The sequence below is a fragment of the Bos indicus genome, chromosome 16 (genome assembly GCF_029378745.1).
Source record: "Bos indicus isolate NIAB-ARS_2022 breed Sahiwal x Tharparkar chromosome 16, NIAB-ARS_B.indTharparkar_mat_pri_1.0, whole genome shotgun sequence".
In the NCBI taxonomy this organism is placed as follows: domain Eukaryota; kingdom Metazoa; phylum Chordata; class Mammalia; order Artiodactyla; family Bovidae; genus Bos; species Bos indicus.
Genome location: NC_091775.1, coordinates 24,311,190 through 24,334,248, shown reverse-complemented (window position 1 = coordinate 24,334,248; position 23,059 = coordinate 24,311,190). Strand labels below are relative to the sequence as shown.

Here is a 23,059-nt window from a genome sequence, read left to right as displayed (position 1 = left end):
CTCATGTCCATCGAGTCAGTGATACCATCCAGCCATCTCATCCTCTGTCGTCCCCTTTTCCTCCTGACCCCATTCCCTCCCAGCATCAGAGTCTTTTCCAATGGGTCAACTCTTCGCATGAGGAGAGTTGACCCATTGGAGTCCAAAGTATTGGAGTTTCAGCTTTAGCATCATTACTTCCAAAGAACACCCAGGACTGATCTCCTTTAGAATGGACTGGTTGGATCTCCTTGCAGTCCAAGGGACTCTCAAGAGTCTTCTCCAACACCACAGTTCAAAAGCATCAATTCTTCGGCGCTCAGCTTTCTTCACAGTCCACCTCTCACATCCATACATTACCACAGGAAAAACCATAGCCTTGACTAGACGAACCTTTGTTGGCAAAGTAATGTCTCTGCTTTTGAATATGCTATCTAGGTTGGTCATAACTTTCCTTCCAAGGAGTAAGCGTCTTTTAATTTCATGGCTGCAGTCACCATCTGCAGTGATTTTGGAGCCCTGAAAAATAAAGTCTGACACTGTTTCCACTGTTTCCCCATCTATTTGCCATGAAATGATGGGACCAGATGCTATGATCTTAGTTTTCTGAATTCTGAACTTTAAGCCAACTTTTTCACTCTCCTCTTTCACTTTCATCAAGAGGCTTTTGAGTTCCTCTTCACTTTCTGCCATAAGGGTGGTGTCATCTGCCTATCTGAGGTTATTGATATTTCTCCCAGCAATCTTGATTCCAGATTGTGCTTCTTCCAGCCCAGAATTTCTTATGATGTATTCTGCATATAAATTAAATAAGCAGGGTGACAATATACAGCCTTGACATACTCCTTTTCCTATTTGGAATCAGTCTGTTCTTCCATGTCCAGTTCTAACTGTTGCTTCCTGACCTGCATATAGGTTTCTCAAGAGGCAGGTCAGGTGGTCTGGTATTCCCATCTCTTGAAGAATTTTCCACAGTTTATTGTGATCCACACAGTCAAAGGCTTTGGCATAGTCAATAAAGCAGAAATAGATATTTTTCTGGAACTCTCTTGCTTTTTCCATGATCCAGCAGATGTTGGCAATTTGATCTCTGATTCCTCTGCCTTTTCTAAAACCAGCTTGAACATCTGGAAGTTCATGGTTCATGTATTGCTGAAGCTTGGCTTGGAGAATACATCATGGGAAATGCGGGCTGGATGAAACACAAGCTGGAATCAAGATTGTTGGGAAAAATATCAATAACCTCAGATGTGCAAATGACATGACCCTTATGGCAGAAAGCAAAGAAGACCTTAAAAGCCTCTTGATGAAAGTGAAAGAAGAGAGTGAAAAAGTTGGCTTAAAACTCAACATTCAAAAAACTAAGATCATGGTATCAGGTTCCATCACTTCACGGGGAATATGTGGAAATATGGTGAAACAATGGAAACAGTGACAGGCTTTATTTTGGGGGGCTCCAAGATCACTGCAAATGGTGACTGCAGCCATGAAATTAAAAGATAGAAGAAAAACTTGCTTGCTTGGAAGGAAAGCTATGATACACCTAGATTAAAAAGCATATTAAAAAGCAGAGACATTACTTTGCTGACAAAGGTCCGTCTAGTCAAAGCTATGATTTTTCCAGTAGTCATGTATGGATGTGACAGTTGGACTATAAAGAAAGCTGAGCACCGAAGAATTAATGCTTTTGAATTGTGTTGTTGGACAAGACTTTTGAGAGTCCGTTGGACAGCAAGGAGATCAAACCAGTCAGTCTTAAGAGAAATCAGTCCTGAGCATTCATTGGAAGGATTGATGGTGAAGCTGAAATGCCAATACTTTGGCCACCTGATGCGAAGAACTGACTCATTGGAAATGACCCTGATGCTGGGCAAGATTGAAGGCAGGAGAAGGGGACAACATAGGATAAGATGGTTGGATGGCATCACCGACTTGATGGACAGGCGTTTGAGCAAGCTCTGGGAGTTGGTGATGGACAGGGAAGCCTGGTGTACTGCAGTCCATGGGGTCGCAAAGAGTCAGAGAGGACTGAGCAACCAAACGAAACTGAACTGAGTGTGGCCCTCTGGATTACTTCACTCTTCCCTCCTCTTGCCCAGTTTCTTTTTCCTCACTCCATACCTTCTATTTCTTCCTGTCTGCTTTTTTAAATTTTTTTAATCAGCAGCTAACATTTATTGACTGCTTGCTATTATAATCTGTTACAATATCACTGTTATAGTCACTTTATGCCTACTAACCCATTCAATCCTCATAACCCTGTGAGAATACACTGTTATTATTCCCTCTTTACAGTAGTTAAAACTGGCCTGGACAATTAAAGAACTTGTGTGAGGCCACTCAGCTTCAAAACTTTCATTGGCCTGTATCTCCTTACTGCTTTTACGTTCTTGATCATTTTAATATTAATTTTTAGAGAAGACTTTGAAAGATCAATTTCCTCAGTTCTCAGTGTACTGATATTTTCCTGGAAGTGGGAAAGGAATGCATAATAGTCTCCCCGAATTTAGAATTTCAAGGCTCACCTGATATTAGGTGGAATGCTCAGATTCAGGAGGTTTTTGCATGCATTTTAAGGCCCCTCAGGGACCATTAAAAGACAAGATCATGATTTACATGGCTAAGACAATGGGAATTAGGATTAGAATGTTCCGTGAATGGATTCTGTGGCTTTTTTGGAGTGAGACATTTTTATTCATTTCCAAGCCCAAACCAGATGTGTGTGTGCGCATGTGTGTGTGTGTGTGTTTGTGTGTGTGTTTATCAATGGTTAAAGTTCAGGAGTTGGGTAATGGGGGAGGGAGAAGAGCGATCATCTGACTTCACCCTCAGATCTTTTTCAGAATGAGACAAAAGTATAACACTGAAACAAACCAATAAAGGAAACCTGCAAGGGTTCCCCTCACCCCACTCCCTGAACTGACTAGGAGCAAACACCCTTTTTCCAGGACGCCTATCCTTGGTTTCTCCCTGAGAAACCCTCTTCTGGGCTTCTTCACTTGGACTACAGCCTGTTCTCAACAGAAGATCTCTATTTGGGATGTCTTCATGTAGGTCAGTCACTGAACTCTTGAGTATCAGGTCATGTTGGGAGGGACCCACCGGGTGAAGAGATACTCTCTTCAACTGAGAACGAGACAAGTACACAGAGGGGGCCGACCCTAGCTTCTTTGGTGGCCCAGGGACCTGCACCTACTGCAAAGAAACTGCCTTTCTGAGCGCTGGGTGGGAGGCGGGACGCACAGTCCAATCTGCCCTCTCCCCCAGGGCTGCCTGCGGCTTATCTCTGGAAGGCCGCCTTGTGAGCCAAGATCCTCAAAGGAAGATGCTGGGCCATGAAGGGGTGACAGAAGCGACAACGTGCCCTTTAAGAAGGCTGTGAACAAGAAGAGTGGAATAAAATAGCTCTACTACCGTGGTAGTGGAGTGGGAGCCCCGAGTCAGCTCAGACTTCAGAAATGCAAGGCAGGAAGCACGGGAAGGGCAGTGGGGGACAGGTCAGTGCTCCCGGGTTAGTGGGGAATGAATTGGTGTCTGGGCACGTACGCGAAGGTGCTCACGTCCACCACTGCGAACACACCCCACAGCAGTCAAGGTCCTTATCCCTGAGTCAACAGTCACGGCCCGGGTGACCCGAGGGACTTCAGAAGCGGGTAGTCGGGTGGACCCCACCGCTGCTTAGGGGGTGTCTGTGACGAGTGCCGTGCAGGCACGCCCCCTCTTTTGGGCAGCCCCCCTCTCTGCCCACTTCCGTTCTTAGGAGCACAGACACTGGCCGGTGGCCACGTGCCAAGTGAGGCCGAGCAGCGAGGGAGGGGCAGCGGCCGGGGAGGCGGCGGAAGGTCCCGCCCGGCCCCTCCTTTAGACTCTGGACGTGCGAGGACTGGGACCGCCGGCCTCCGCCTCCGCCTTATAAGAAGCCCCGGGCGCCGGCCGGCAGGGCGGCCCGGGAGGCGGGGACCGGGGCACCGCGGAGTGCAGGACGTCGCGCCCCACCTGTGGCGGCGGAGGCGGCGCGGGGCGTCCGGCCGGGCCGGGATGGGCCGCTACTCCGGCAAGACGTGCCGCCTGCTCTTCATGCTCGTGCTCACCGTCGCCTTCTTCGTGGCGGAGCTGGTGTCGGGCTACCTGGGCAACTCCATCGCGCTTCTGTCTGACTCCTTCAACATGCTCTCGGACCTGATCTCGCTGTGCGTGGGGCTGAGCGCCGGCTACATCGCCCGGCGCCCCCGCGGGGGGCTGGGCGCCACCTACGGCTACGCCCGCGCCGAGGTGGTGGGCGCGCTCAGCAACGCAGTCTTCCTCACCGCGCTTTGCTTCACCATCTTCGTGGAGGCCGTGCTGCGCTTGGCCCGGCCCGAGCGCATTGATGACCCCGAACTGGTGCTCATCGTGGGCGCCCTGGGGCTGGCGGTCAACGTGGTGGGGCTGCTCATCTTCCAGGACTGCGCCGCCTGGTTCGCCTGCTGTGGCCGCCGCCGCCGACTGCAGCAGCAGCAGCATCCGCAGCCCGCGGCCGGGGTCGGCAGCCGCGGCGCTTTCGGGGATCCCCAAGGCGCCGAATGTGGCTGGCACGCCGGCGCCCTGCCCGCCCCCGGCCGCGACTCGGCCGTGACCCTCCGCGCGTCCTCGGTGGACAGGAAGGATGAGAAGGGGGCCACCGTGTTCTCAAACGTAGCAGGTGCCTTTCGGTTGCATCCTCTGGCCCGCGTTGCCCTTCCCTCCTCCCGCGCGGTCCCTTCCTCCTCGCCCTCTTTTATACCTGCCTGCTTAAAAGTAATCGATTTCCACTGCAGGCCGGCTTTAGGTCTCTGCCGCTAACTGAACATATTCCTACAATTTCTCTTTTTCCTCCTGGATCCTTGGGCCCCTCTTTCCCCCTCCCTCTTGTATAGGAGTCTCCTTGTATAAGAGTATTGATTTCCTTGGAGATCAGTTATTATTATTGGGCAACAGATAGCACCCCTCCCCCTCCATTGTAGCTATCTGCACCTTGTTTGCCCTCTCCCCCTTTGCGCATCCTTCAGTCTTCTTGCGAGTTAAAGGTTTGGGGGGGATGAGGGTGGGTTCCCATGTCCGCCCCCCCTTTTTTGTAAATCACAAGGCTCATTTCAAGGCCAAAATTGGACTGCGTGTTTGGAGAGGCGGGAATCTGGGAAGGTAGTAGGATTTGAAAATAACAAAACTGTGTTTTGAGTCCATTGGTTCTTTTTGCTTGTAGAACTTATACACAACACGAGGTTTCTTCTTTGAATGCAGGTGATTCCCTGAACACCCAGAATGAGCCAGAAGAGACGATGAAAAAGGAGAAAAAGTCCGAAGCCCTGAATATCAGAGGTAGGATTGACTTGGGGTTAAGTTGAAATCCTTTTAAGTGTTACATATGGACTGCGCTGAACTCTTCATTTGTTTGCCTTTTCATAGGTGTGTTAGAAAGTTGGCCGGTTACATGTAGAGACTATGACCTTAGTCTCTTGCCTAATGGTGGCATCGATTCTCGATTCTCAGGAGACAGAGTTGCTAATGATTTATCCTTGTTCTACTTAGGCTCATGCTCATGCTGCCTGCTCCAGGGCCCCCCAGATCTCTGGCTTGCTACTGCTCCATTTTGCCCACCCATGGATATTGTGAACATAAAGCGCAGCCTGTTTGAATTGAGTATCATTTTGATAAAGCTTGGAAGAGAGTAGGTGGGATCTATCCGAGGTCATGCCCCAAGTGAACTTGCTCAGTGACCCTCATTGCTTCACTTATTTTGGCCAGAAATATGCTCCTGTGATGGGTCTGTCTGTTGGTTCACTTGAATCTCCACCTCCATGTCCAAAGTGGGGGTTCGGGGAGACAGAAGGAAGGCACATCACTAGCATCTCTCCTACTGTGAGCTCAAGGTCAGACTCAGGGTGAAGGTCAGCACTGAGATTTCAAAAGTTTTCTCACTGGACACTAACATGGTATACTATATCTCCCCTCTCCAACTTCTTGAGTACAGGTTTTTCTTCAGAGAGATTCAGGAAGGGTCAATCCCCAAACTGATGGAGAATTTCAGCAAAGAGTGAAAGAGAAAGTGTTAGTCAATCAATTGTGTTCGACTCTTGGCAACTCATGGATTGTAGCCCACCGGGCTCCTCTGTCCATGGGATTCTCCAGGCAAGAACACTGGAGTGGGTTGCCATCCCCTTCTCCAGGAGATCTTCCCAACCCAGGGATCAAACCTGAGTCTCCTGCATTACAGGCAGTTTCTTTATAGTGAGTTACCAGGAAAGCCAGAACAAAGATTATGCAGCCCTTTATCTTTAATTGATTTGAGGAAGGTGGAAGTGGGGCTTAGAGGTAAATATTACAAAGAAAAACAAGTAATACAGAAGATATCTTCAGTTCTGAGAATCTCACATCTGTTTTATAAAGTGATATCCAGAATGAATCCAGAGAGAAAAGCAAAAAAGAACAACAGCAACACATGAGCTCCTAAACATTTCTAAATGAATTTGTTTAAAAAAAGTTAACTGCAATAGGGGAATTTCTAAAAAGTGTGGTGGTGACACTTTTTGAAAAGAGAATCTATGATGAAAACTCATAATCCTTTAATTTATCCTTTTTTTTAAGGTTCAGTTTATATATATATATATATATATAATTTAGTGAATTTTAAAAATGGAGTTCACCATCATAGCATTTTACCATTTCAAAGCACATTCTGTTTTTATTCTTTTTTAATTGAGATATAGTTGGCATATAACATTAGTTTCAGGTATATAATATAATGATTCGATCTTTGTATAATATTGTGAAGTGATCACCACTGTATAAATATTAACAGATTAATAGCAGTGCATGCTTAATGTCCATTGTCATACATAGTAAGTTTTTATTTTCTCTTGATGAGGAATTTTAAGATATACTCTCTTAGCAACTGTCAAATATGGGTTACAGTATTATGAATTATAATCACCGTGATGTACATTGCATCTCTAGGGCTTATTTATCTTATAATAAGCTTGTACCTTTTGACTCCATCTACCCATTTTGCACCCGCCGCTCCCTGCCACCACCTCTGTCAACCACCAATCTGTTCTCTGTATCTGTGAGCTTGTTTTTTAACTTTTTTAAGATGCCACATATGTGAGCTTGTTGGTTATTCATCCTCATCTTATGTTACTGAGAAAGAGAACAGGTAGGTGGAAAGGAGCAAAGAATGAAGAGTAGGTCCCAGTGATATTGTGACCTCGTTTGGGAAACATATGTAAGGGAAAACTGGATGATCCTGCTCATTTTCGCTCCACAGCTATTGGAACTCCTGGGTAGAAAAACATCAGTGGTGAAGTGCCTTGCCGTACCTAGCTGAGCCCTGCGGTCCACAGGGGCTGACAAAATGCACTGGTAGCTCCCATAGAGGTAAAGAATTCAGAGGCAAAAAGATTGGGGTTGGGCTCAAGCTGCCTGGGTTTGGGTCTGGGCTCTGCCACTTAAGAACCAGATGACTTCGGGCAACTTTTGAACCTGTCTCAGCCTCCCAACCCCTCATCTTTAAAATGAGGATAGCAGTAGTACCCATTTCATGGGGTTGTTGTTTAAGGAGGTCTGGGAGGTCTGAGACATCTGGGAGCTAACATTTTTATGGAGGGCACACTTGCTCTTAGGCACCATTCATGAATAGGTCACTTAGCATTCAGAACAACCTGAAGAGCGGGATTCTATTGTGCTTCAGGTGGTGAGTGGAATTGCTGGGTTCCAACCTAAGCTGCTTCAGGGACAGGTGAGCTCAGTGCCTGGCTGTGTTAACAGGAGCCTGTCTGTATTTCAGGCCAAGGGGCAAGCTGGCCTTACCTTGAATCCTGTGTCCTCATTCAGGGAAAGACCACAGCATGTTACAGCTGGAAAGGCCTTGGGGAAATTGGACTCCAAGGCCTTCACTTTATAGATGAGCAAAAGGGACCAGAGATTCTGGTGACTTCTTAAGTCACCCCAGCTAACAGTGGAGGCAGGGCTGGGATCTTGGGCTTCCGTTTCTGGCTCTTTCTGTCATCTTGCACTGCCTCTGGACTCCATCAGGATGGCTGGCTTCTCCAGTGTCCACAGTCCACTGAATGGTTACATTTCTGACATTTTAGTCACTGCTTTAGAAAGCAAGACTGTCCTTCCCAGACACTCAGGGGAACAAACAGCTGATGTGAAGTCTTGTGAACAAAAACCATTTCTCTTTTTTTAACTTAAAAATTTTACTCAAGTATAATATACATACTCAGAAGTACATATATCATAAATATGCAATCAGTGGATTTTAGTGAACTGAACACTTCCATGTACAACACCCAGATCAAGAAATAGAAGATACCATCACCCCAAGGCTCCCCCCCTCCACCCGCCCCGCATGCTCCTGTCTAGTCACTAGCCACCCTCCCAGGTCACCACTATTCTGACTTGTAACAGCATGGATTCATTGTACTTGCGTTTGTACTTTATATGAATGGAATCTTATAGTTGGTACAATTTTTGCCCAGCTTCTTCTACTCAACATTACATTGAGGAGATTCATCCATATTGTTGAAGGTTGTCCTAGATCATTCATTTTCATTATAATGTTCCACTGTGTGAATATTCCACCTTGTAGTTATCCATTCTTGGTTAATGGACATTTAGGTAACTTTCTGGTTTTGATTTCTAAGAATAGTATGGCAAAAGCTGTTTCTTGATTTTCTTATTTCCATGGAATAAAAATGCCTTCTAAAAAACACACCCCATCTTCTGCTGCAAAGCACAGCAGAAGCACATTTCTTTAAAATTCTCATCAGAGAAACAAGTGCCCTTTGTTGTGGTTGATTTTATTTATTAGGCTCAAACATGATCCATTAAGAAAAACTGCAACAGGGTATCAGAAAGACAATTAACCCTTTTTATTTCAGTATAAATATAAATGGGTGAATAACAATCTTGACATCTTTTGAAAAGAAATCTCCTGGGATGAAGTATTTCTTTTATTTTCTTTTTAATTGGAGTATAATTGCTTTACAATGTTGTGTTGACTTCTGCTGTACAACGTGAAACAGCTGTTATGTATACATATATCCCCTCTCTCTTGAGGAGGTGTTTCTTTTTAATTCTTGTGGGTTTTTTTTTTTAACCCATTAAGAAAGATCTCCCATCCTTCCTCAGCACTTGATAATGCCCAGTGCTAAGGTACTATGTTTCCAGTTATTCAATAAATTCAGTACCACTGATACATGCTGGGACACACATTAACTTATATCAAGTTTCCAGGCTATATGCCAGTGTTTTGGTTTTGTTTTTATCTTAAGACAGCAAGCCAGGGCTAAGGGTCCTCGCTTTTGCAGAGCTACCTGTGAGCACCGTGACTAATCAGGTGACTGGGTGTCTCCAGGTGGCAATCTTTGCCTCTCAGACAGTACTTACTGCCTGATCTATCTTTCTGAATCACAGATGAGGTCTCAGCAGAATCTGCTCTGAAACCTTCATTGCATCCAGAATGAGGCCCTGACACTGCAGACATTCAAGGACTTGCTGTTCTAGTGCCAATGCTCCTTTCTAGACATTTCTGTCCTTCTGTTCACTCATTTACTGCCTCACCCTTACCCTTTAACAGTCTCCCTGACTTCCCCACTGTTACCGACTGGGGTTCTTGGCCTCCTTAATCAATAAAAATTGACTAGAGGCCAGACAAGAAAGTCAAGGGTGCTCAGCAACTGCAGGCACTCCGATAATCTACTGTTGTTTAGTTGCTCAGTCATGTCTGACTCTTGCGACCCCACAGCTATAGTCTGCCAGGCCCCTCTGTCCATGGAATTTTCCAGGCAACAATACTGGAGTGGGTTGCCATTTCCTCCTCCAGGGGATCTTCTGGACCCAGGAATCGAACCCACCCCTCCTGCGTTTTTGGGGTTGCGGGTGAGTGAGAACAAGTAACAGTTTAGCTGTTTCCCTATATGGGGTAAAGGTGGGGGTCAGCCGGGATTGGGTTGGAGAATTGGCTTACTTAGGTGGTTTGCCCACCCCTTTGGTAGTGACGTGTGCGTGGAGGGCATTCTCAGTCCCCTGCTTTTGCTCCAGGCTCTTCAAAAGTGGAAGTTGGGCTTTTTGGTCTTTTTGTATCTTGAGTGAGTGAAGTCGCTCAGTCGTGTCTGACTCTTTGAGACCCCATGGAGTGTAGCCCACCAGGCTCCTCCATCCATGGAATTTTCTAGGCAAGAGTACTGGAGTAGGTTGCCATTTCCTTCTCCAGGGGATCTTCCGGACCCAGGGATCGGACCCGGGTCTCCCACATTGCAGGCAGACGCTTTACCGTCTGAGCCACCAGGGAATCCTTACTGTTCATAATATGCCCCAACTGCCCATACACCCAGCTATTTTTAGTCCCTTATAGTTTCTTTGTATTTTGTTGCTGGAGGAGGCCTTTGTCCAGTTGCAAGCACTGCAACAAAGGGTCCCAGGTTTCAGGGCCCAGGTCACTCGTAGAGCGGGTGAGGAATGTGCTTAGCAGGGAGGTCTGGTTTGAGTTCTGTCTCTGCCTTTAACTAGCTGGGTGACCTTGGGCAAGCAAAGTATCCTCTTTGAGTTTCAGTTTCCTTATCTATGTAAGGGAGATAATAGCAGTGTGAACATCGCTGTGTTATTGCGAGAGATACATGCTGGTCGGAACAGCACGGAGGATTCCCTTAACCAGTTGCCTCCCCATCAGTTCAGTGCGCTTACTTCTCAGTGGGTTTCCGGATGTTGTTTCACGGCCTCTTCAGAGCTAGCCTCTTTGGGAAGTGAGGCTGACGTTATTACCATCCCCAGTTCACCAGTGAGAATCTTGCTGCTGTAAGAGGTTGATGTTCACAAGGTCCGTGAGTCATAGAGAGAGAGACCGTCAGGTCTGTCTCTCACGTTGCCTCACAAGTCTTCATCTGCAGCCTCGTTCCAGTTCTGTGCTTGGAACACATTCCGGCTGTTTCCCTGCCTGGGACATCATTGCCTTTTGAAGTCTGCCTCCTCTTTGGAGGCTTGAGAACCCTTTCCTGAAGCTTGAGAACCGTCTCTTGAGACCCCTTTCCTGAGATTTCCCATCACAGGGAATAGTCTTCCCTCTAGAAGTTACTGACCTACTTATCTCAGAATCCTGCCAGTGGACTGTGGTCCCCAGAAGATAAAGACCATTTCTGCGTGGGAGGCCAGAAAACACACCGCAGTGACCAGTCTCAGGAATTTAGTGACATGATGCTGTAAGCAGTTTTTCAAACAGGTCATGATAGTTTGGGTCATAAAATCAATTTAGTAGAGTATGATCATCATTTAGAAAATAAACTAGAATTGAATGAAATAGAAAAATAGTAATGAATCCTGTATAAGGACAGGTTTTTGGTTTTTCCAGAAATATTTCTTTCACTGTACGTTTATGCCTGGGCTAGGATGCAAAATAGGGTCCTTACTGTGGATTATGTGAAAAATAAGTTTGAACATTTTTTTAGGAGCTAGTAGTGGGACTTCTCAGAAGGAGAACCTGAAACTGGAATTTGGGACTTAGATGGGGCAGGATATGTAATGGTTCTCTAGTCAGACTATGCAGACTTATTTCCCCACTCAAACATGTTTTAGCTGTGTGATCTTGGATAAGTCACTTAGCTACTCTGTGCTTCAGTTTCCTCATTTGTAAAACGGAGAGACTAACCACTTCAGAGAGTCCTCAAAAGCACTCAATGTATAAATATCAATACATGTAACATACAACAATGTCTGGTGCATATATCTTAGCTGTCATTACAGTTATTCTTACTAAGAGGCAGAAGTTACTTTGTATTGTGGGAGTTCTGACTAATCAACCAGAAAATACTTTTTAAGTGTCTAGATGGTATACTTCCAGTGCTAAATAAACAAAGGAAATTTAGGGTACAACCCTCACCCTTATGTTACTTATAGTCTAAATGAAGAGTGAAAAAGAGAAGGACAGTCTCAGGCAGTGAAAATGATGTTGAGTGCATAAAGGCAATAATTGGTCTTCATATTTTTATGGTAGTGTTTGGTACTGCCCTGGGGAAGGTTAAAGCTTTGATCTTCAGTTTCTTCTCGAGACCAACTCTTGGGAACATTTTGAGATTGTCTTGGTGGCTGAGGACAAGGACTGGGAAGTAAGACACTTCTGTGGGGGTGGGGTGGACAGAGTGGGCACAGAATTTAAAAATCGGACTGTTTAATGTATTTATTGAATCAGGATCCTATTGCCACTAGTAGATACTCAGCCTGGAGGAGATGTGGAGCTTCCTTTTATTCTTGTGCTTCTTTGGTTGGGGGAAGTTGCCACAATTTACATTTGGTATGTTTTCAAAATGCCATTTGACACCATGATGCTACTCAGAAGTTGCCAAGAGGAAGAGTTAGCCTCTTCTAAGTGGAACGATTCAGTCGCAGCCATGAGTGAGTTTGTTAGTATTTTAGATCATTATTAATTCTATTGAGTGAATCTGGGATACCTGGAGAGACAGAGCAGATCTTTCTTGGTTCATATGCTTTCTTCTAGAGAAGCGCTTTGAAATTTTTATCTGCATTTGAATCACCTGGGGAATCTTATTAAAATGCAGAATTGGACTCAAAAGATTGGAAGTGGGGCCTGAGATTCTGTATGTCTCACGAGCTTCTAGGTGATACTGAAGCTGCGAACCATACTTTGAAGAGAGAGATTCTGATGTACAGAAAGTTAAAAAAAAGACACAAAAACAAAAAATGTTATGTTTATACTGTATAATCCTTCTGACAAATCTTCACCTAATTCACTAAATCCCAATTTAGTCTGGGCTTCCTCGATGGCTCAGACAGTAAAGAATCCACCTGCAATGTGGGAGACCTGGGCTCGATCCCTGGGTTGGGAAGATCCTCTGGAGGAGAGTATGGCAACCTACTCTGGTATTCTTGTCTGGAGAATTCCCATGGACAGAGGTGCCTGGCAGGCTATAGTTCATGGGATCGCAAAGAGTCAGATAGGACTGAATGACTAAGCACAGTTTATTTAGTCTATGTCCAACAAATGACTGGACATTTAGATCTTCTTTGCTGGGATGACATGTTTTCTATATCATAATTAAAGCTTTTCAAAGTGGTTCCCTTAAGTAAAGGCAACCCCAATTTTTGCTATTTTCTGTAGAATTTAAATGTTATTTTATTGAGACAAAGAGTTCTTTAGTGGGAACATTCCGGAGGATCTCTTACACCAAATGCAGTTTAAGTAACCACAGGCTAAGTCAAAAGTAGGCAAATATATTTCGGGAAGGGAATGTGGCAGTTTGAACTAGCCCAGTCCATCTTCCTGCAGGCGTTTGCAGCTCAGAATCTTCTTAGGCTATTCCGGGTTCTCTGGGTCATGGGATGGTGGTCTGGGGTTTTGTTTTTCTGTGATGCAATGGTCATTGTTTTTGCTTTCTAATCCAGCCTGCTGTTCTAACAGAACAGAAAAAAAGTAGCAACAGGTATTCATGGAGCTGGGAAGCCAAGTCACTGAGTGTCATGCGGCTCCCAGACCTGGATCTGGGCTTGATTGGTCTTTCTTTCTTCCCCACAGGGGTACTTTTGCATGTGATGGGGGATGCCCTGGGGTCAGTGGTGGTGGTGATCACGGCCATCATATTCTATGTGCTTCCCCTGAAACGTGAGGACCCGTGTAACTGGCAGTGCTACATTGACCCCAGCCTGACTGTCGTCATGGTCATCATCATTTTATCATCTGCCTTCCCACTCATCAAGGAGACTGCTGCCATTCTGCTGCAGATGGTCCCCAAAGGTGTCAACATGGAAGAGCTGAGTAAGTCATGCCATTCAGATCTCAAACCGCTGCCCACTGAATGTTCTTCAGGCCAAAGCGCCAGCATTATTTCAGAGCAGTGTTTGATTTATGTATTTTGAAATACTTTAAATCACTAAGCAATTGAGACATCCTTCTATGTTTCGTAGACGACTACAGCTACTAAGATGACTCGCAGCTCCGAGAACCAGAGGTCCTTTTTAGCCCGTCATTCTCTGACTTTACCGCGAGTTTTTGAGAATGTGTTCCTTGGGCAGTCCCTATTAATATTCCTGGGATATTTATTGACTTCATGTCAAGGATTTATTCTAACTCAGATAAGGCCACTCTGCCCAGGACTTGATTTGTATTCCCCCTATTCTGAAAATATGAGTCATTCCTTCATATTCTAGATCCTGCTTTCTAGTTAATTGATTTTTGTGGGCATGCAAGTCACCGTGTGTCTTAAAACACAGGCAAATGGACCATGTTTCAATCCACTCATTCAGTAGTGAAATCTGTTTCTTTGCTCTGCTCAAACAGAAGGGCAAGCTCTCACTGCAGTTTATGTGCATCTGAGAATAACATTTTTAGGGACCTTCTAGAATGTCTAAATGGGAGCTGTCCAGATATTGGTGAGAAACTGAATTTACAGCTTTAGTTCTAGTGTTTTTAAATGGAAAGAATGTTTTTTATAGGAAAACACTTTTTTAAATGAATCTTTGCTATTTTTCTATCATTACTTCATTGGTGAGACCATGAACATGAACTAAAGCCCAGGCCCACTATGTGGCTGAAAATTGGAAGACCTTATTTCATGACAGCTAGCTGAAGTTAGATTTGATGGGTCTTAATACACTGTATTGCCGTGGCTAGGCTTTCCCTCCAGAGGCGTGATTTACAGTGTGACTGTTCTGCATACCTAATCTTTGTGCAGTGCTGCAGGCTGGGGAGGACAGAGGTGAAGGAGGCTCTCTCCAGGGGCTTGTTTCCTCATGGAGAGAGCAAAATAAACACATACTGGGTTGACCAAAAAGTTCTTTGGGGTTCTTCCATAACATCTTGGAAAAACCTGAATGAACTTTTGGCCAACCCAATGGCAATTTGTGATATATATCCTTTTATTGCCTTTTAACAAAGTTATATATATATGTATATATCCCTGGAGAAGGGAAAGGCTACCCACTCTAGTATTCTGGCCTGCAGAGTTCCATGGACCACATAGTCTATGGGGTTGCAAAGAGTTGGACATGACTGAGTGACTTTCACACACATACACATACATATGTATATATATAAAGCAGATATTAATATTAAAATTAGACTGTAATAACAATAGCAACACTTTAATGGCACTGATTACATGCTAGGTAATATTGTCCAGATGCTTTGCTTGTATTAACTCATATTAATCTTAAAATAATCCTATGAGGTACTGTGATTATCTTAATTTCCAGGTAGGGAAACTGAGGCACAGAGGGACTGGGTAAGGTCCTGCAGGTCCTGCAGGTAGTAAATGACTAAACTGGAATTCAGATTATCTGGCTATAGGTTGCTTGGATTCACTGTTCAATACCATGTTTATAAATGCTAGAAAGTATGAAAAATATAGAAGAGCCTAAATAAGGAAACAGAAATCTCTCATAATCCTACCACCCAGAAATTAACACTCAGTATTTTTGTGTCAGTCATTCACTGAAACAAGACTTTATCTGCCTAAGAATTTTTGTATGTGTATATACACCGTTTAATTAAAAAAAGGGGAAAAGATCATGCCACATATACAGTCCAGCTATTGGCTTTTTCATTTAAAAATACCTTATATACCTTTCCTCATAGCCTTAAATATGCAGTTTGCTTTTTCACAGCTATGTCATCACCTGTCACGTAATTGACTGTTTCCTTGCTGTTTCCATTTTTTTTTCATTAACACAAAAAGTATTGCCCAAAGCATTCTCATATGTAAATATTTGGTTGTTTCCTTTTGGTTAATTTCCTAGTATTAGAATTGCTGCTAAAAGTTTTTGTTCTATATTGCCAAATCCCCTTTAAAAAAAGGCATCCTATTTTATATTCCTATGCCAATCCATCAGAGCACTTAATGCCTTGTACACTCAACAACCTGGGCATTTTGGGAGGGCTGTTGTGAATCTTATTTTCTTCAATTGCCTTTTATGGGCTAACCCTGTATGTTAGAGGAACTCAGAGAGGAAGAAGAAGATTATGGGAAAATGTGCTCGTATAGGTACAGCTGTTTTCCTTTCTTTATTCTTAATAATGACATCATTCTGGTGAGAAGGCATACAGGGACCCTACCTGTCCCACGGTGGTTCCATGTTCCAATTACAGCCCTCACCTTGGCTATTGTTTTCTCTTCCTTATTCTAGTGAGTAAGCTCTCTGCTGTGCCTGGAATTAGCAGTCTCCATGAAGTCCACATCTGGGAGCTTATAAGTGGGAAGATCATTGCCACTCTGCACATCAAGTGTCAGCAGGATGGGGGAGATCAGGATGCCAACAGAAAAATTCGAGAAATCTTCCACAACGCCGGAATTCACAGTGTGACCATCCAGTTTGAGAAGGCAGACCTGAAGGAGCCCCTGGAGCAGAAGGACTTGCAGCTGCTCTGCAGCTCCCCTTGCATCGCCAAGAGCTGTGCCAAGCAGCTGTGCTGTCCCCCTGGGGCCCTGCCACTGGCCCATGTCAATGGCTGTGCGGAGCACAATGGCTGTCCCCCTCTAGACATGTCTCAGAGTGATGTCCTCCGTAGACGACAGACCACCGAAGTGGCTATTGAAGTATCTTTGGAAGGTTGTCTGACTGACCACGGACAAGCTCTTGGCAAACCTCAGGAGGACTCACGTTATGTCAACAGCACACATTTTTAATCTGGTGCCCACATCAGTAAGACTATATCGACGAGGCACTTTGGAACCACTCGCTTGGCTTGTGGGAAGAACTTTGTGGGCTATAGGCACTGACCAGTGAGCACGCTCTGTGTTCCGTAAGCAGCTGGTGGTTTGAGATGCTAGTTGAACTGGTCTGTTAATTGTTATGTGACTGAGAACTCCTTTACATTATCCTGGGTGTTTCATGCTGCTCTTCAACAGTTTTGTTTGAACATTTATTTTCCGAAGCAAATGCGCTAGTGTACACATCAGGGACATTGAAAGCTGGGACTCTGATCGTGGACGCAGGATTCAAAGTAGCTTTTTGTTTTAAATTGACTAGAACTTCTAGCTGACTCTCAGGTGAGCTCATAGCCAAGTACATCAAAAAAAACTCAAGAACCATAACAGCTATATTCTTTTCCATTCCACTGGGTGACCATAAAAGAGAAAAGTTAGGTAATCCTATCATGGCAGAAGTTTTTTTTTCTGACTCATTTTTTAATGAATGTAAAATGAATACCTGGTAAGATAGAAAATATTCTCAGAACATTAGAGGATGTTGAGTTTACTGAGGATGTGGAAAGGCAGGAAGAAAATGCATTTTGATGATTTCTTCATTTCAGGAAGTGGTGAGAAAAAGACTTTCTGCTGTGAACTACAACTATTCAGTTCAGTTGAGTTAAGTCTCTCAGTTGTGTCCGACTCTTTGTGACCCCATGGACTGCAGCACGCCAGGCCTTCCTGTCCATCACCAACTCCCGGAGCCTACTCAAACTTATGTCCATTGAGTCAGCGATGCCATCCAACCGTCTCATCCTCTGTTATCCCCTAATCTTCCTGCCTTCAATCTTTCCCAACATCAAGGTCTTTTCCAATGAGTCAGTTCTTTGCATCAGGTGGCCAAAGTATTGGAGCTTCAGCTTCACATCAGTCCTTCCAATGAATATTCGGGACTGATTTCTTTTAGGATTGACTGGTTTGATCTCCTTGCAGTCCAAAGGACTCTCAAGAGTCTTCTCCAACACCACAGTTCAAAAGCATCAGTTATTTGGCACTCAGCTTTCTTCATGGTCCAACTCTCACATCCATACATGACTACTGGAAAAACCATAGCTTTGACTAGATGGACCTTTGTCTGCACAGTAATATCTCTGCCTTTTAATATGCTGTCCAGGTGTGTCATAGCTTTTCTTCCAAGGATCAAGTATCTTTTAATTTTATCCACCACCTGCAGTGATTTTGGAGCCCAAGAAAATAAACTACAACTATAGGTTGCTTCAAATGTTTAAGAATACAAGATGCTTGTGTTTTTCACTTGGAAGTATGGGAATATCTCTACTTCTTTAAGTATGACACAGTACTTAAATACTGTCTTTTAGAGTCAGTCCAGTTGGGACTGATATCATTTATTGCTTGTTAATGATTTGCTTATTTACCCAAATTTCCCTTGTGTTTTCTTTTATATGATCACATTGATCTATGTAGCATTTACCAGGAGAAAATGAGCTTTCTCAGGATAGAAGAATATATGACATTGAGTATGCATTCTCGCTCCCCCAAATAAGCTAGATTGACTTTCCTTTACTTAGATATATTTAAAGATATTTATTATAGTTTTCAACTAATAATTTTATTAAGAAGTATGTGTCCAAGGGAGAAACAAGCATTTCTTAAATTGCTGCCTTTAATGTGTTTCAAGGAGGTTACATCTTACTTTCTCTGACCCATATTACCAAGCTTCAGATACATTTATTACAATCTGATTTGCTTGCAAAATGAACCTATATTAGTTTTGGAGAAACATCTGTCACGTGTTTAACAAATTGTTTAGGCAGCAATGTTTTAATCAGAACAGTCTCAAAATAGGTATAAGCAAATGGGAGGTGCCTTACTAGACAACTAGAATCTTTGATTCTAGGGTTGCAAAATTGACTGAGAAAGATCATCCCTTAGACTGTAAGCATTGAGTCTGCATGGTCTGGAATCTGCACAGTTCTCGTAAGAAGTTATGGGTTGGGACCAGAAAAGGCCCCCACATTTTTCAGCACAAACACCATTAAAAAGCTGTGTCTTAGTTTTAAATTCTAAAGCTGAAGTAAAGAAGCAACTGTGGTCAGTAGCACAGGAAATTTTTTATTCCTGTTAAATTCATTATCTGAGTTTAAATTGGTCATGAATTACATAAATATAAAAATGCATATAAAAATGCCTAAATATGTTTTTATCCCAGAAGTTTATTAAGCATATATACTTAATGGTATTATATGGAGCAGCCTGGCAGGCTGCAGTTGATAGGGTTGCAATGAGTTGGACACGATTGAAGTGACACAGCATGTACACATGCACGTAGCGTATATAGACTTAAAGCTAAAACGAGAGAAATATAAGACATTTTTATTTTTAATGTTGAAAGTATGGCATGTCCTCACACAAAACGAGGATTCTCTGTCTGTGAAACTCACCACAGTAATATGCGGATCAAATTCTCTTGTGTAAATGTTGGTTGAAATATATTGATTGGAGTCAAAGAAGAAATCTGTCTTTCACTTCCAGATTTGAAGGTCTAATTTGATTTTGTATCCTTCTGCCTTCATGAAAAAGAGGAAAATATCATTTTATCGTTTTTGTGCAGCTGGATAAAGGAATGCATATTCATTTACATCCAAATAATATTCTTTAATTAATCTCTAAAGTATTTGTCTGCAAAGGAAAAGGCTCTTAATTCCAACATAATTAAATCTAACCTCAGGAAATTATCTTGATGGACACTTATGAACATACCAAATTAGGGAATATAGTTTGGCTTGGTGTGTTTAATAATGTCCAAACAAGCTAATTAAGTGCAATATTTTTGTATTGGGTTAAGTGTTAGCATTTGCCGCCTCAGGCATCTGATGCTTGCTCTATGGTATTTTCACTTGGGTTTTACTCTCCCTTTTAATTTAAATTCTCCCAATGCAATGCAAGAGTTTTCTTTTTCCCTTTGCATATTGGCCATGGTGCCTGATCAACAGTGGATTTAAACAACACTGTTTTTTTCTGAGATTAGAAAAGTCCTGCTACCCAGTTTAGCATTGCTGTTTGTTTAGGTTAGTTCCAGAAAAGTTCCCTCTTTGTCCCCAGGAACTGAAAATAACTTTTTAAACGTCTAAGGAATCCTTTGGGTGTCAGATCAGAACCAGCCATCAGGCCCACTAACCTGGGGACACGAGGCAACACTTAACCATTTCCTCCTATTTCTATGGAAAGAGTCCTTTCCATATTATTTCAGCACCAGTCATAGGAAATACCATGTCTGCTTTTATTTCCCAAATTTCAACTCTGTTTTTGAAAATAGAGGTTGATTTTTTTCTCGTATTTGGCCACTATGAATGTTCATTGGGCTATCAGGCTCCATTGTTGACAGAAAAAGAAATTATCCCTTTAATTTTTTGTTCACTAAAATAAGGAGACATTGAGGAAGAATTTAGAATGTTCTCCATACTTAGCTACTTTTTGTTTGTTTTCTTTCTTTCTTCTCTTCTTGGCCACCGAGTGGCCAGTCTCTAGTGGAGGTACATCAGGAACTGAAAAGTTCAGTTGGAAGGGGTACTTTGAATGTCAAAGAGATCACTGAGGTAGATTTGGATTATAATAAGGCAGCTGCCTTTTGAGGTAGTAAGAGGTTTTTGTTTTTTTTTAATGCTGGATCTTAGTTTTCGGACCAGGGATCCAACTGTGCTCCCTGCATTGGGAATGCAGAGTCTTAACCACTGGACCTCCCAGGGAAGTCCCTATTAACCTGTGCCAGTCTTGACCTTCTGAACTGGATAACTCTGTGTTTCGTGGGGCTGTCTGGTGCCTTGTAGGACTTTTTGCAGCATCCCTTGACCTCTACCCACTAGATATCAGTAACTTCCCCCGCACCCCACCCTACCGAGTTGTGACAACCAACAATGTTCCCAGACACTGTCACAGGTCCCCCAGGAAGCAGAATAGCCCCTAGTTCTGAGTCTTTGACTTAACCTAAGGGTTCTTGAGGGATATTGTGGGTGAAAGACCTTCCAGGGTCCAACAGTCCTTTTAATATAATCACTCTGCAGAATTTACTCTTTAAAAAAATAATTTTTAAAGATGAGACCAAACTGTAAAAATACAGTTATCTTTACATAGGAATTTGGATATTTAAAGAAAAATACAAGTTGGCAAAAATAAAGCCTTTACCAACCTGATTGTACAGTTCAGACCATGTAACAGTGAATGAAATGCTCTCATTATTCTGTGATGATCTCTTCAACTTTTGACTATCCTCAATTTGATGGACTCACTGCTAAATGAGAAGAGCACATCAGCATGATTGATTCTTGGAGTTAATGTGCTTAATTTTCCACTGATTTTAAACCTGATATTTTTTGTTATTGGTCCCTGACTAACAGCTCATCTTAGGGCTAATGACAAATTCAGGCGTTAAAAAAATTTGTTTTGTTGTTCATGACTCATTTACTCCTTTGCCAAATTATATCCATTTTTTCCCCAAGAGGACAAAATACATTTCCTGACTTAAATTATCCCAGATTTAATGTATCTTCACACTCTTGCAATTAAATATTGTGAAAAAAGACTGGTTTAAAAGCAATGATGAAACATGACCTAGTTTGGGTTTTTATTTAAGACTGAGCAAGCATGCCTATTGTATAGCCCTGTCGCTGATAAATTGTCACCTATTTGTGCTTCTGAGTGTATTTGCATGTGATTAGCCACAGGAATAAAATAGAAATGAAGTTGTTGAATCTGGAAACTGGCTGCTCAAATGAAACTCGCATCAGCCTCTAGTCTTCACTGTCATCTTAATGTTCTTAGGAATCTGGAATTTAGCTAATGAAGATGTGTCATTTTTTAATGGAATTTTTCAGGTATTTCTTTCTGGACTTTTTTTGTTTACATGGAACTTTCTTGCATATTGCTAGGTGGATCAGTGGTCTCCTTTTGGTACGAAGCCAAGACACTGAACCTGCTCTGAATTCCGATGGGAATAATCCGGAAAGAATGTTGATTTTCAGGGGAGAATGACTCCTTCCTAGAGGTCTGAAATTATGTTACAGTATTGTGGAGTTTTGTTGCTTGAAGTCTTCCTTCTGTCCTCACAGGCGATTTTGCTGAAGTATAATTGTCACATTTGGGGGAATTATTAAAACTCTTAAGATATAAAGTTTCAATAACTCATTGCTAATTGCATGTGAAGTCCCCCAGGGATATATGCACAGGTGCATACCTTTAAAAGCAAAAGATGTTCGATGGTGCTGTAAATAAAAAGGTTTTAAAATAAACACAGGACTGAGCTATGTTTGTGAAAATTAGGCAGCTCAAAGTACCTGAATCATTTTGTCTTTGTCACTTACCTAAGTCCATTTCCCGCACAGTAGCTTGTTGGATTGATTTCAATAATTTGGGACTAATTCTCTGTCTCCATTTCTCTGTTCTCTTCTTCACACCCCTCTGCTACCCTCCACTCTTGGCAGAAATGTCACCAATTGACCCCACTACCTTAGTTTGGTAACCTGTACTGATCTGGTTTTTTAGTGTTTGACCCTGGCCACCTGATGGGTTTGTGTAGGAGGGGAGCTCCTGTGATTTAGGGAATGGTGAGAGGCTGGGCTTTCTCGGAGAGACCTTATCGATTTGAAAATCTCTCCAGTGAATTGACTGGCAACTATATGACTGTTGAATAAGGGGAGCAGTCTCCCACTTCTTTCAATTGCTTTTATGTTATCAATCAATCAACTGATTAATCAGCATATACTTATTATAAACTATGTGCAAGTTCTTCTTGCTTCTAAGGAGGTTATAGTCTATATGTGAAGCCAAAAAAGGCAGTCCAACTTTGCGGGCTTTTAAAGAGAACTGCATTATAGCCTGGATGTCTGGGGGGTGGGGGGATCTTGGGCTGGAGGGGTTCTGGCACTCAAATGTGCACATGCTAAGCCCTGGGCAACATTTGCAAAAGGAGAGGCTTATAGAGCATTACATGACCATCGACTTGCTTCAGCTACAAGAGTCTGCAGTATGGAGCAGAGGTGAGAGTACTCAGTACTCCAGGGCTCAGGCTATAGAATCTCTGACTACTTCATTAAAGATATTTTTAAAAATTAATGTTTTGGCAGCATAGCATGTGGGATCTTAGTTCCCCAGCCAGGGATCCAACCTGTGCTCCCTTGCACTGGAATGTGGATTCTTAACCACTGGACCCTGACCCTGGAAGTCCCTCTGACCACTCCATTTAAAAGAGGACCCCACCTCTCCCTGTGTCTCTTACCCTCCTTAATGCTTTTTCATAGTACTGTCACTTAGTAACATCATATTACTTATTTATTTTCTGTCTCTCCAACTAGAATAAGGCTTTGTATAATCAACCACTGTGTTTTCCACCCTCTTTGCCAGTGCTTAGAACA

General features: G+C 43.1%; 1 protein-coding gene across 4 annotated transcripts in view; it reads left to right on the top strand.

Annotated features, from left to right (window-relative positions):
• SLC30A10 (solute carrier family 30 member 10) overlaps window positions 1-21,937 on the top strand; it is a 39,989-nt gene extending 18,052 nt beyond the window's left edge. The window contains exons 1-4 of one of the 4 annotated variants that reach the window (XM_070767955.1): window positions 2,835-4,660; window positions 5,239-5,316; window positions 13,523-13,762; window positions 16,129-21,937. In XM_070767955.1, the coding sequence (XP_070624056.1) occupies window positions 4,018-4,660; window positions 5,239-5,316; window positions 13,523-13,762; window positions 16,129-16,628 (1,461 nt within the window). In that variant the 5' untranslated portion in view covers window positions 2,835-4,017 and the 3' untranslated portion in view covers window positions 16,629-21,937. The other 3 variants (XM_070767958.1, XM_070767959.1, XM_070767956.1) reach the window with 3 other exon arrangements.
• The last annotated feature ends 1,122 nt before the right edge of the window (window positions 21,938-23,059 follow it).